General features: G+C 44.0%; 1 protein-coding gene across 1 annotated transcript in view; it reads left to right on the top strand.

Moving 5' to 3' along the window:
- Positions 1 to 14,162, top strand: part of LOC119975063 (WD repeat-containing protein 72-like) — a 410,282-nt gene that overhangs the window by 96,253 nt on the left and 299,867 nt on the right. Inside the window, exons 11-14 of the mRNA XM_038814560.1 lie at positions 598 to 730; positions 1,395 to 1,640; positions 12,008 to 12,228; positions 13,219 to 13,414. Coding sequence (XP_038670488.1) covers positions 598 to 730; positions 1,395 to 1,640; positions 12,008 to 12,228; positions 13,219 to 13,414 — 796 coding nt within the window. The remainder of the gene's footprint in view (positions 1 to 597; positions 731 to 1,394; positions 1,641 to 12,007; positions 12,229 to 13,218; positions 13,415 to 14,162) is intronic.

Below are 14,162 nucleotides of genomic sequence, written 5' to 3'. Positions count from 1 at the left end.
TATTACTGACATGTTACAGGGTATGGGCATGAAGATCAGTCTTTTGACCATTGAGCTTAAATTGCTGACAAAACAACCTTATCGTGCTGGCTTTCAATGAATCAAATAATGTGGTTTTTTTTAGTACATATGGCTCCCAACTCCAAAATGAGCAGAGATGAAGAACAAACAAGGCGAAGCAAAGCATTTAAAATTCTTCTTCGCTCATAAAAAGGCCTAAAATTAACAGGGTAGTTGAGTTAAAATAATAAAATATGAGACATGGAGGAGCAAGGTGAATTGAAAATATTTTCAAGTGGAATTTCTGTTCATTGCCTTATTTCTGAAACCTATGAAATGAGGTTTGCTCCAGTATTGATTCAGTAAGTACCTGAGGTGCCAGGCAGCCAGAACAATGAGATTTACTAGGTTCCCTTTATTGCAAAACTCCATTCTCGATATGAAATCGCAGACGAGGTTGAAATGGTTGATGCGTTTCCAAATTACAGAGAAAAGATCGTTTTTTTAGGTTAAGATTCGCAGAAGGCAAATTTAGTGTTGCGCAATGGAATTTAAAAGAATATTTTTACAACTTGCTATCTTCTTCATCTCCTTCAGGCGATTCTGATTTTCATCAATGAGCGCAAGGAACCATTTCATAAGATTCTGTTCTGTGGTGAGGCATCGGGAACAATTTCCATGTGGCACATTCCTGATGTTCCGGTGGCCAAGCGCGATGGTTCTCCTCAAGGTAAAAGTGAATTTTACCAGAACCTGATTTTTCTAATTGATTTCCTTTCACCAACTTGGTGAGGGGAGACGGAGAATTAATTACAGACACGCAATTGTAATACCACCTGGTGAACAGGAACCGTAAAATATATTTTCACTTTGTCTGGTAAGCAAGTACTTTATTTCTGTGGTTTGGAGTTCTTCTGGCACGGTGCTAACGTCCCCAGCTCTGGGTTCAGGTCCCACTTCAGGACTTGGTGGCCGTGGGAGGGGAGTTCATAACGTGGCCATTCGCATTGATTATCAGCCTGGGAATCAAGTTGGCGGTCGGTAAGGGCAGGGGCGTTTCCTGGCCAGCAGAAGGCAATAGCAAATCACTGCAGTGCTATGCCAATAGTTATCATGGAACGATTCAATGGAAGCCAATGGTTGCCAATGCCCTGTTGGGCCATGGTACCTGAAGGGAGGAAGACCTTTCTGGCTCAGCATGCTGATCGATGATTCAGTATGATGTAGAAATTCATCCTCACTGAAGGGTGCTAACTCTCTTAATTCTTTTAAGTTGTGATTTGTGTTTGTTGGATTTATTTAAGAGGCAGCTGAAGACAGGGAGTTGACATTCTGAAGAGCAAGTGGGCTGAAGACCCTTCTTAACCTGCATTTAACTTGTGTACTGCTTTCAGAGATCCAGATAGCTGCCACGCTGAGTCTTCAAGGAACCTTTGAACAGAATAAGACCATGACAGCAGAAATAACTGACCAGCTGGGCATTCTCCCAAACGGAATCCAAGCTGGATTGATTACCGCCAGTGTCTATATTCCCAACATCGATAATCTGGTTTGTGGATGTGAAAATGGGAGGATAATAATCACCCTTGGTTTGCACGCAGCTCGAACTCAACTCCTCATGGAACATTCTTTGCTAAAAGGTACTGCATTACATTCGTTACAGCTTGTTGAAAACATTTTCTGGGCTGCCTAATCAGAATTTCCCATCTGAGTTATTCATTTATTTTACCCATTATTTTTGGCTGAAAGTCTACTAAATTTGATTGGCACATTGGTTTTAAGATCGTTTTATAGCTTGACGTTTAGTACCTCAGAATCCCGATTATTTTCGGTTACCTTCACCCTTTGCTGCTCAGATTGACTTAAAGTTAGCATTTTATCTCTCTTGGGATTTTTCAGGCAAAATGATGGTTTCCATGCAGCAACCTACAAAGAGAATTTTGCAGAGTGGTTGCAGGATTTTTTGGTCCTGAACTTTACAACAACAGATTCTATTTATATAGCATCCATAACAAAATAAAACAACTTGGGTAGCACAAGTGGATACCACTGTGGCTTCACAGCGCCAGCGTCCCAATTTCAATTCCCCGCTGGGTCACTGTGCGGAGTCTGCATGTTCTCCCTGTGACTGCGTGGGTTTCCTCCAGGTGCTCCGGTTTCCTCCCACAGTCCAAAGATGTGCAGATTAGGTGGATTGGCCGTGCTAAATTGCCCTTGGTGACAAAAAGGTTAGGAGGGGGTTATTGGGTTACGGAGATAGGGTGGAAGTGAGGGCTTAAGTGGGTCGGTGCAGACTCGATGGGCTGAATGGCCTCGTTCTGCACTGTATGTCCTATGTTCTAACTCGGGGTACCTCACAGGAGAGTTATAAGAACATAAGAACTAGGAGCAGGAGTAGGCCATCTGGCCCCTCGAGCCTGCTCCGCCATTCACTGAGATCATGGCTGATCTTTTGTGGACTTAGCTCCACTTTCCGGCCCGAACACCATAACCCTTAATCCCTTTATTCTTCAAAAACCTATCTATCTTTACCTTAAAAATATTTAATGAAGGAGCCTCAACTGCTTCACTGGGCAAGGAATTCCATAGATTCACAACCCTTTGGGTGAAGAAGTTCCTCCTAAACTCAGTCCTAAATCTACTTCCCCTTATTTTGAGGCTATGCCCCCTAGTTCTGCTTTCACCCGCCAGTGGAAACAACCTGCCCGCATCTATCCTATCTATTCCCTTCATACTTTTATATGTTTCTATAAGATCCCCCCGCATCCTTCTAAATTCCAACGAGTACAGTCCCAGTCTACTCAACCTCTCCTCATAATCCAACCCCTTCAGCTCTGGGATTAACCTAGTGAATCTCCTCTGCACACACTCCAGTGCCAGTATGTCCTTTCTCAAGTAAGGAGACCAAAACTGAACACAGTACTCCAGGTGTGGCCTCACTAACACCTTATACAATTGCAGCATAACCTCCCTAGTCTTAAACTCCATCCCTCTAGCAATGAAGGACAAAATTCCATTTGCCTTCTTAATCACCTGTTGCACCTGTAAACCAACTTTCCAGTTAAGTGGCAATTTAGCATGGCCAATCCACCTATAAAGGATACATGGCCAAAAGCATATTTGAAGAGGTAGATTTTAAGGACCCTCTTAAACTGAGGTGAAGAGATAGGGTGTCACAGTGGTTAGCAATGTTGCTTCACAGCGCCAGTGTCCCCGGAGTCTGCACATTCTCCCTGTGTCTGCGTGGGTTTCCTCCGCGTGCTCCGGTTTCCTCCCACAAATCCCGAAAGACGTGCTGTTAGGTAATTTGGACATTCTGAATTCTCCCTCCATGTACCCGGACTGGCGCCGGAATGTGGTGACCAGGGGATTTTCACAGAAACTTCATTGCAGTGTTAATGTAAGCCTACTTGTGACAATAAAAATTATTATTATTAAAAAACACTGTTCTTTAAAAAAAAAATTAGAGTACCCAATTATTTTTTCCAGTTAAGGGGCAATTTAGCGTGGCCAATCCACCTATCCTGCAGATCTTTGGGTTGTGGAGGTGAGACCCACGCAGACACGGGGAAAATGTGCAAACGCCACACGGACAGTGACCCGCAGCCGGGATTGAACCCGGGTCCTTGGCGCCATGAGGCAGCAGTGCTAACCACTGTGCCTTCCTGAAAAATCACTGTTGAAGGGCTACTTGGACATTGAGAACAAAATCTTATAGAAATATAACTTTATACACTCAGCAGGTGAAAATCCTCCTTATGCTATTTTCATCAAGATGTTTAATGTGTGCAAGTCAAATTTCCTCTTGTATTTATTGTTAGCTAAGATCACCACAGATCTAAATGCATAAATTAAATTAAATGAAAATCGCTTATTGTCACAAGTAAGCTTCAAATGAAGTTACTGTGAAAAGCCCATAGTCGCCACATTCCGGCGCCTGTTCGGGGAGGCTGTTACGGGCATAAACCAGCTTTTAGAATACGGCTGCAAGAAATAGCTTTCTGCAGATTATAATTGCTGCCTGATTATAATTGTGTCAGTTTTATTCCTGTTCAGATAGCTGGACTGATTTTTGTTTGGTTATGTACCTTGCTGAGGGGATAGTTTTTGTTCTTAATCAGGTGCGAAATAAAAACATGGCATGCAATTATTGATTCTTATTCATTCTCGGATAATAGTTTTTGTGAAGGCCACTAAGAACCCAGCACGAGTTTAAAGAGCCAAAGAAAAAGTAACCTTATTTCCAGCAATATGTACACTGCACGAGCAGTTCACTACAGGTTCCCTCTCTCGCCAGCTGTATTTATACAGCTGCAAAGCAAATGATTCCCCCCCCAACCCCTCAATAGGGGAGCTCATATTCCCCAAAAGACCCCCTCCCCCAATTTCCTCAATAGGGGAGCTCATATTCCCCAAAAGGTATCTTGGGGTGACCAACTGTCCCCAGCCAATAGGATCTTTGCAAGTTATAACAATAGTGAAACAATTTAAATTGTGCTTTCCAAATTTGATCTTTGTCCATCTGTAACCCACTCTCAAGATTTATCTCACACTATAATGAGATAAAGATTTTATGCATCAAACAGACAAACACTCTCTGAGTTCCTGAGAGAAGATAAAGTTTTATTTTGCGATGCTGTTAATTGCATCAATTGCCTTGGAACGTGTAATCAAATCTAAAATATGCTTTGCTCCCGATATTGTTCTTAAGTGGGTGATGTGCTGCAGGTCACTCAGGGAGTCCACGTTGCTGTGGCAACATGCACTTTTACGAAGAAGAGTCATATTGGACTTGAAACGCCAACTCTGTTTCTCTCGTCACAGCAGCTGCCAGTCCTGCTGAGTTTTCCCGGCAGTTTCTGAGTTTATGTGCACCTCGACATGCATGTTGCAGTGTGGAGCTATGGAAAGTGATGGTAGAGGCACCAACTTGCTTTCTATCACATGGCTGTGATAATCAAAATGCTATGTGCCCATCAATCCCTGGAGTGGGACTTGAACCCGGAGCTTTTGGTTCAGGCAGGGCCAGGGTACTACAAAATCTTACTTAGCATTGCATCCTATAACAAGGTAAATTTCATTTGATAAAATAAATGAAATGAAAATCGCTTATTGTCACAAGTAGGCTTCAAATGAAGTTACTGTGAAAAGCCCCTAGTCGCCACATTCCGGCGCCTGTTTGGGGAGGCTGGTACTGGAATTGAACTGTGCTGCTGGCCTGCCTAGGTCTGCTTGCAAAGCCAGCAATTTAGCCCTGTGCTAAACCAGCCCCAAATGATTGCTAATTATTAATTGTATAAATTAAGGGTAAGGATAAACACGTATTACATATCATAACCCGAGAGGAAGTGCTAGAGGTGTTGGAATTCCTGAAAGTGGATAAGTCACCAGGGCTGGATGGATTGTTTCCTGAGATGTTGAAGGAGGCCAGGGAGGAAATAGCAGATGCTCTGAGGATTATTTTCCAATCTTCACGAGACAGGAGAGGTGAGGGAGGATTGGAGGAATGCAAATGTGGTTTGGTTGTGTTATGAGGGGTATGAGGGAAAGGCCAATTATAGGCCGGTTAATCTGTCTTCCGTGGTGGGCAAATTGTTAGAATCAATCCTGAGACATTGGATAAACTGTCACTTAGCAAGGCATGGACTAGTCAGGGATAGTCACCACGGCTTTATTAAGGGAAGGTCATGATTTACAAATTTGATTGAATTCTTTGAGGAAATGACATGGAGGATCAATGAGTGTATGTTGTCTACATGGATTTTAGTAAGACATTTGACAAGGCTCCATGTGGCAGACTTGTCAAAAAAGTAATAGCCCACAGAATGCAGGTTAATGTAGTGAATTGGATCTAAAGCTGGCTGAGTAAAAGTAAACAAAGGATGATGGTCAATAGCTGTCCTTGCAAATGGAAAGCTGTTTCATGTAGTGGTCCTAAGGGCTCAGCGTTGGACTCCTGCTGTTTGTTTTATATATTAATGATTTGGACTTGAATGTGGAAGGCACAATTCGGAAATTTGAAGAAGACACAAAAAATGGCCGTGTCGTGAATAGTGGAGAGGATAGCTGCCTGTAAGCTCCAAAATGATACAGATGGGTTGGTGGAGTGGGCAGAGAAGTGGCAGATGGAGTTCAACTGTGATAAATGTGAGGTAGGAATCGCAAGCACACAGGTCCCTAAAGGTAGCAGTACAGGTAGATAAGGTTAGAAAGAAGGCCTATGGGATGCTCTCCTTCATTGGCAGAGGTAAAGAAAACAAAAGTAGGGATGCAATGGTGGAATTGTACAAGACACTGATGAGGCTACAATTGGAGTATTGTGTGCAGTTCTCGTCAGTATATTACAGGAAGGATACAATTCTAGAGAGAGGGCAGAGAAGATTTACTAGAATGTTACCAGGGCTGTAAAATAGCAGCTGCGCGGAGAGATTGGAGAGGTTGGGGTTGTTTTCCTTGGAACAGAGAAGGTTGAGGGGTGACATGATGGAGATATACAAAATTGTGAGGGTTAGAGTTCAAAAGCCAGGGGGTCATAGATTCAAGCTATGTGGCCGAAGGGTTAGAGGGGGCATGAGGAAAAACCTTTTTACGCAGAGGGTGGTGGTTGTCTGGCATTCTATACCTGAGTTGGTGGTGGAAGCAGAGACCCTAAACTCTTTGAAAAGTATCTGGATCTGCACCTTAGGTGCAGTAAGCTGCAGGGTTATGGGCCGTGTGGAGGAAGGTAGTATTAGAAAGGGCACCAGGGTGTCTTTGGTTCGGCATAGAGAAGATGTTGTATCGTTTCTATGGTTCTATAGGTGCAGAGAATTCAGTGTTTGAGCACATATAAAGACAGACTTAGAATCATAGAATTTACAGTGCAGAAGAAGGCCATTCGGCCCACCGAATAAGCACCGGCCCTCAGAAAGAGCACCCTACTTAAGCCCACACTTCCACCCTATCCCCGTAAACCCAGTAACCCAACCTAACCTTTTGGACACTAAGGGGCAACTTAGCATGGCCAACCCACCTAACCTGCACATCTTTGGACTGTGGGAGGAAACTGGAGCACCCGGAGGAAACCCACGCGGACACGGGGAGAAAGCACAAACTTCAGACAGACAGTCACCCGAGGTTGGAATTGAACCTGGGATCCTGGAGCTGTGAGGCAGCAGTGCTAACCATTGTGCCACCCTGCCGCCCCTATTGACACTCAGGTGGTGAGTAGGAAGAGGAGCTATATACCCGTAATGTTCCAGTTTGTAAATAAATCATTAGTTGAGTAAAGATTGATTTCTGGTCTCCTTCACTAAATGGCTTTAGAAGTTTATAATAATTAGTAAGGATTTGTAGAACAACTATTCTGAGTGAAGACATGGACAATTTTTTAAAAGTCATCGATGGAATGTGGGCATCGCTGAATGTGGGCCAACATTTATTGCCCATCCCTAATTGGCCTTCAATCACTCTGCCATTTCAGAGTCAACCACTTTGCTGTTGATCTTGAGTCGCATGTAGGCCAGACCAGGTAAGAATGACAAATTTCCTTCCCGAAAGGACATTAGATGGGTTTTGATGACAATTGGCAATAGTTTCATGGTCATTGTTGGGCCTCCCCTTAATGACCTGATTAACTTCAGCCTGATGTAAATCTTTGAGTGTGTCATTCAACTCAATTTATCTGCAACAGTTCACCCGACTGTAGCTTACTACCTGTGAACCAGCTCCTCATTGCAAATCTATACACTGGCCTGGACTGTTCCTTACAAGTTGAATCAACTTTTTTTTCCTGATATTTTTGTTTCTCGCATCTGGTTGACGCATTTGTGATAAATTCCTGTGTGTGCTATTAATTGCAAATAGATGCTATTTTATATAATCAGTGGCTATCCTGTTGTATTGTGCATGGATTGTCTGAGGTTTGCAGCCGAGTTATGATATTTTATGCTCACCTGTTCTGTTCCTTCGAGGCTGATGCTCACTTGTTCCCCATGCGAATCCAAGATATTGTCGTTCCGCCTCAACAACAATATAACAACACCTTGTATTGATATAGTGCCTAGTGAGACATTTCATGGTACTTCACAAGAGTAATGTGCAAAACAGTGTGACACGGAGCAACATATCCTTTATTACGAGAGGAATTGCACATAAAAATAAGGATGTTATGCTTCAGTTCTACAGGGCATTGGTGACACCACACCTCAAATACCGTGCGCAGTTTTGGTCTCCTAATTTAAGGAAGGATGTAAATGCTTACTTAGCAGAGGAGGTTTGCTGTATTAATTCCTGGAATGAGCAGGTTGCCTTATGAGGAAAGGTTGGACAGACTGGGATTGCTTTCACTGAGTTGAGAAGCATGTGGGATGAGTTGATTGACGTATATAAAGATCCTGAACGGTCTTGACATGGACAGTATTAGAACCAGCACAAAGGAAGGAGACCACTTCGGGTTGCAGGTGAAACAGGAGGTTTATTGAAGTCTGTTCCGGAGACTTTTGTACAAGCTACTCCTCCAAGTGAGTGCTGGCCAACTCTGAGCTGGCCGGCTTTATACTGAAAGTCCTTGGGAGCTCCGCCCCCTTTGAGCGTGGGAGCGCTTATTGTCCGAGGGCTTCTGGGAAAATCAGATCCGCTGCTCCCTAAGTTTCCGTTGGGCCCAGGATATGATAGAAAGGATGTTTCCTCTTGTGAGCAAGTCCAGAACTCCGAGGCACTGTTTGAAAATTTAGGACAGAGCCCTTTTACAACAGAGATGAGGAGAACGTTTTTTTCTCTCCGAGGGTTGTGTAACATTGGAACTCTATCTCGAATGCGGTGGAGGTCGGGGGTCACTGAATATTTTTAAGGAGGAAGATAGGTTCCTGTTAGACAAGAGAATCAAATCAGGTGAATGGGAATGTGGAATTTGAAACAGAAGCAGATCAGCCATGATCTTATTGAATAGGAGAGCGGGCTCTTGGGGCCAAATGGCCTACTTTGGCTCCCATTCTGTATGTTTGTATGTTCCTATTAGTCGGCATTAGGAGAATAACAATATTTTGGCTAACAAGATAGGTTTTAAGATGCATCTTAAGGAAAGAGAGGTAGAGAGAAGTTCAGGAAGTGTGCTCTCGACCATAGGTTCTTGGCAGTTTTGAGGCTTCTCAGATGCTGAAGCAATTGGTATTCATATGCAGTAAGACCTGGGTAATATTCAGGCTTGGGCTAATAAGTGGAAAGTGATAATCATGCATCAGTCCATGACCGTCTCTAACAAGAGAGGATTTAGCCATCTCCCCTTGACATTCAGTGTCACTATTACCACTAAATCTCCCACTATCATTATCCCTGGGGTTACCATTGACCAGAAGCTGAGCTGGACCAGCAATATAAATACTTTTGCTGCAAGAGCAGGTCAGAGGCTGGGAATTGTGTGGCGAGTAACTCACCTTTGGACTCTCCAAAACCTGTCCACCATCGACAAGACACAAATCAGGAGGGTGATGGAATACTCTCCACTTGTCTGGATGAATGTAGCTCCAACAACACTCAAGAAGCTCAACACCAGCCAGGACAAAGCAGCTTGCTTGACTGAAACCCCGACTATCCACCTTAAACATTTGCTCCCTCCCCCACTGACACACAGAGGCAGCATTGTGTACCATCTACATGATGCACTCCATTACCTAACCCATGCTTCTTTGACGGCACCTTCCGAACCCACGACCTTTACCACTTTGAGGAAAAGGGCAACAAAACAGCGGGAACACAACCAACTCAAGCTCTCCTCCAAGCCACACACTATCCTGACTTGGAACTCCATCGCCATTCCTTTACTGCTGCTGGGCCAAATCCCTGGAATTCCCTTCCTGACAGCCCTATGGTGTACCTAGATGGCATGGCCTGTAATGGTTCAAGAAGGTGGCTCATCACCACCGTCCAAAGGCAATCAGGGGTGGGCAATGAATGCTGCCCTTGCCAGTGACGCCCACATATTATGAAAGAATACGTTTAGAAATCTGAAGGCCCACACAATGGTGGAGCCAGATTAAAACTGGGCTGACCGAGATGTTAAGAGGAGCACAGATGTCTTGGATGTTTATAGGGCTGGAGGAGATTATAGAGATGAGGGGCAATTTTCTTGCAAACTCAGACTCCAGGACGAAGTTCCCAATTTTTATCTTAAGATTGTTTCCCAGGGTTCAGGATAAGTGACTGCCCTTGAAATCAACAAGATACTCAACGGGGTCTGGGGCCAAGAACACCAGTAAAACTGAAATAAAGGGATCAAGGGAACGATTTTTCGAGTGGCTGAAGTAATGCTCGGTACGGTTGTGGTTGTTCGAAGCCACCTCATCCCCAAGACATCTCTGCAGAAGTTCCCAAAGGCAGTATCTCCAACCCAACTAACTTCAGATGGTACATCAATGACTTTCCCTTTATAATATAAAGCCAGAAGTGGAGTTGTTGGCTGATGATTACATAATTTTCAGCTCCATTCATCATTCATCGGATAACAAAGCAATCTATGCCCATTTGCAACAAGACCTGAACAACATCCAGGCTAGGGAAGATAAGTGGCATGAACAAGCTTAACTCCGATCCGTTGACATTTCACTGACATTACTTTCACCAAGTCGCTCACCATCAATATCCAGAGGGGTCACTATTGAACTGAAACTCAACTGGACCAGCCACACAACTTATGATTAGAGTCGTAGAGTCAGGCAGGTTTACAGCAAGGAAACAGGCCCTTCGGCCTAACTTGTCCACGTGGCCCAGTTTCTAGTGTGATAAAATTGCCCCTCTGGGCCCTTTTGTATCTCTCCCCTCTCACCTTAAACCTAAGCCCTCTAGTTTAAGACTCCCCTACCTTTTGGGACAAGATGTTGACTGTCTACCTGATCTATGCCATTCATTATTTTATAGACCTCTATAAGATTACCCTAAGCCTCCCGGGGAAAAAGTCCCAGTCTATCCAGCCTCTCCTTATAACACAAACCATGAAGTCCCATGGGTACGAGATCTGGTCGTAGGCTTGGTTTTTGTCACAAGTGATTCACTTTCTAACTCTTAAAATCAGGAGTTTGATTAAATACTCTCCACTTTCCTGACACAAACTGTCGCAACAACAGCATCGTCCAGGATGAAGCAGTCTGCCTAATAGGCACCCTGAGCACTAGCTTAATTACCTATTGTTGCACCTCTGGTGTACTGTGGTTGCATTGTATACTAACCACAGCAGCACTGCAGCAATGCACTGAGTCTTTGACAGTGTCTCCCCCAGCCCCCGTCCCCACCCCCAACGCACAATTTACACCATCTAAAAAGACAAAGACAGGAGGTTCATGGGAACATCATCATCTCCTAGTTCCCCTGAAAGCCACACATCAACCCATTTTAACATGTATCATAGTCCCAGACCCTGCATCGTTGCTGGATCAGAATCCTACAACTGCCTACCTCACAATGTTGTTGCAGCACTTTGGCCATATTGATTCCAATGGTTCAAGAATATCCACTACCACCTTCTCAAGGACAACTAGGGATAGGTATGGGGAAAAAAAAGGACCAGCAATGTCTATATCCTGAGAATGAATAAAAAGCAACAGTTGGGGGCACAAGGTGTTAACCTAATTTAACGATGCTAACAATGCTTTCTTCACACTTGCGTGTGCCATGGGATCTGTTAAATGAATTTTCTTCATGTTGTCAAGAATGAAAGGATTTATGTTTGCAGGCTGCACATGTTTGTTGCTAGAGGGAGCTATAAAGTGGATACTTTATGTTGTTTGTAGCTTGCAATGTATAGCGACATTACTGAAAAAATCCCTCAGAAATTGTGAACATAATAACGTTGGTTAGATTTCACCTCGTTCTCAGAGAACAAGGCGATTTCTTTTTTTTTTCTTCCTCCCCTACATTTTTAAGGCGTTGACCTGTGGCTGTCAGGTGAAGTGTGTCTTGTCTGCTTTGGCACGCAGAGCTTTGTTTCAAACGTTGAGGATTCAATTAAAAGATTAAAAGGAATTTGTTCTTTCAGCCTGGCTGCCCCACAGGATCCTGGTGGGCCACAGTGCCAAAGTCACCTGTCTCCTCCACCCTTTCAATAAATCTGCGACCTTTGACACCAGCTGGTTGGTCTCTGGAGACGAGAGTTCAAATGTGATCTGGTGGAATATGTTCAAAGGAGAGGTGCTGCACAAATTTGTATTGCACGCAGGCCCAGTTCTCAACCTCTCAGTGTGCCCAGAAGACTGCAGTGTAAGTACTGATAAAAACTGAAGTAAATAAATGTTCCCACACTGAGGACTTTGCTGCATTATGACATATTGGAACAATAATAAAGCATTGATTTAGTGATGATAAAATCGTGATATTGATGTTGATATAAAAATGTTATGTGTTAAACAATTTTATTACTCTATTTAACATTTTAATAGGTTTTAAATGGATGTAATATGTGCAGTAATGGTGTGTACACAATCATTTCTTAGCTAGATATACTCGTTAGAAAGCACATCAATATATTTGCTGGCACGGTGCCTAACATAACTGGAGCTCTGTGTCCCAGAGCAGAATTCTGCACAAGGCTCACCTTCATGGTTACTATAGCCCATAACCATTTCCCTATCTCTTTCCTCTATTCAGTGCCAAGCTGTGCCGATTACAAATTCATTCTGTTAGGGCAGAAAGGAGGCAGCTATTTGCTTTTTTTCGTCCAGGATTTCAGTCACGGCACAGTATGGGACCTATAATTGGCAGCGGCACATCTGGGTCAGGGAAGCAAAAGCAGTGGGGTCCAGGTTTCTAATTGTTAACCAGCTGCCCTTGCTAGATGTGCCTGCCGTTGTGCGAGGCCACACCTGGTGTCCGTTGTGATGGCGGAAAGCCAACGGTTTGCACCCTCCGAGCTCGTGCGATGATTCAGTCACTTGGGAGCGAGGGATTGGAGGATGACTGCTGTCCTTGGAACTATGCCTAACCAAGGGGGCAGCGCCTTGGGAAAGGGAGGGAGGAAGTGCTTACTAAGGGTTTCTCTGCTTTTAATTGTTGATGACGATATTTGAACTGAAGCCAGAATCTCTGTTCAGAGTTGGACTCGCCAAACGGCGACAGTTCGAACGCAGTGCTTTCAAGTGACGTGCAACAGAATGCTCCTTTTGCACTCCCCAGAATCAAGATAGGAATAGTTCTTTTTGACTTTCACTCAGCGAAGAACTAAACATGTCATTATTCATTTTCTTCCATTAGCCAGGTGTACAGCAGAGTATTTGCTGTTTAGCGAATGATAATTCTGTAGCATTGCTGAGTCTCCAATACCGAACCTGCTTGATGCATGCAAGAAAACATATCTCCCCTGTGAAGATAATTAAATGGCGCCCAGCAGAAGACCTCCTTGTAGTTGGATGTGATGATGGAGCAGCGTACGTCTGGGACGTTGAGACTGGTATGCAAAGATTTCCCAAATCATATTGAGGTCCATTGCAAACTTTCCAATGAACATCATTCAGCATAGATGATTAGTTTCTAATGACTGAAATGCATGGGGACAGTTGAAGTTACTCTTTAGAGCTGGTGCCGATTATACAACAGAAAATAATTAGAAAACCAATATCTTTAGATGCGTTAATGTTTCAATCCTGAGGCAGAGACCGATGGCCTTTATTCAACAACAGATTAGAAGAATCATAGAATCCCTACAGTGCAGAAGGAGGCCATTTGGTCCATTGAGTCTGCACCAACCCTTCAGAAGAGCACTACCCATGACCACGACCCCGTCCACCCCACCCTTTCCCATAACCTAACCTGCTCATGCCTGGACACGAAGGGGCAATTTAGCAGGGCCAATCCACCTAACCCACACACCTTTGGACTGTGGGAGGAAACCGGAGCACCCGGAGGAAACCCACACAGACACAGGGTGAACATGCAAACTCCGCACAGAAATGACTCAAGGCTGTAATTGAATCCAAGTCCCTGGCACTGTGAGACAGAAGGGCTAACCACTGTCCCACCGTGTCGGTAACATCCAAAGCACTTTACAGGAACATTATTAAACAAAATTGGGCACCAGACCACACGCGGAGGCAGACACAGAGGTGAACAGAAGTTTGATTAAAGAGATGGTTTTCAGAAACATTTTAGTATTGTGGAGAGAGGTAGAGAGCTGGAGAGGCTCCAGAACGTGGGGCAAA

Source organism: Scyliorhinus canicula, chromosome 12 (genome assembly GCF_902713615.1).
Source record: "Scyliorhinus canicula chromosome 12, sScyCan1.1, whole genome shotgun sequence".
Lineage (NCBI taxonomy): Eukaryota > Metazoa > Chordata > Chondrichthyes > Carcharhiniformes > Scyliorhinidae > Scyliorhinus > Scyliorhinus canicula.
This window is presented reverse-complemented; position numbering and strand designations above follow the sequence as displayed.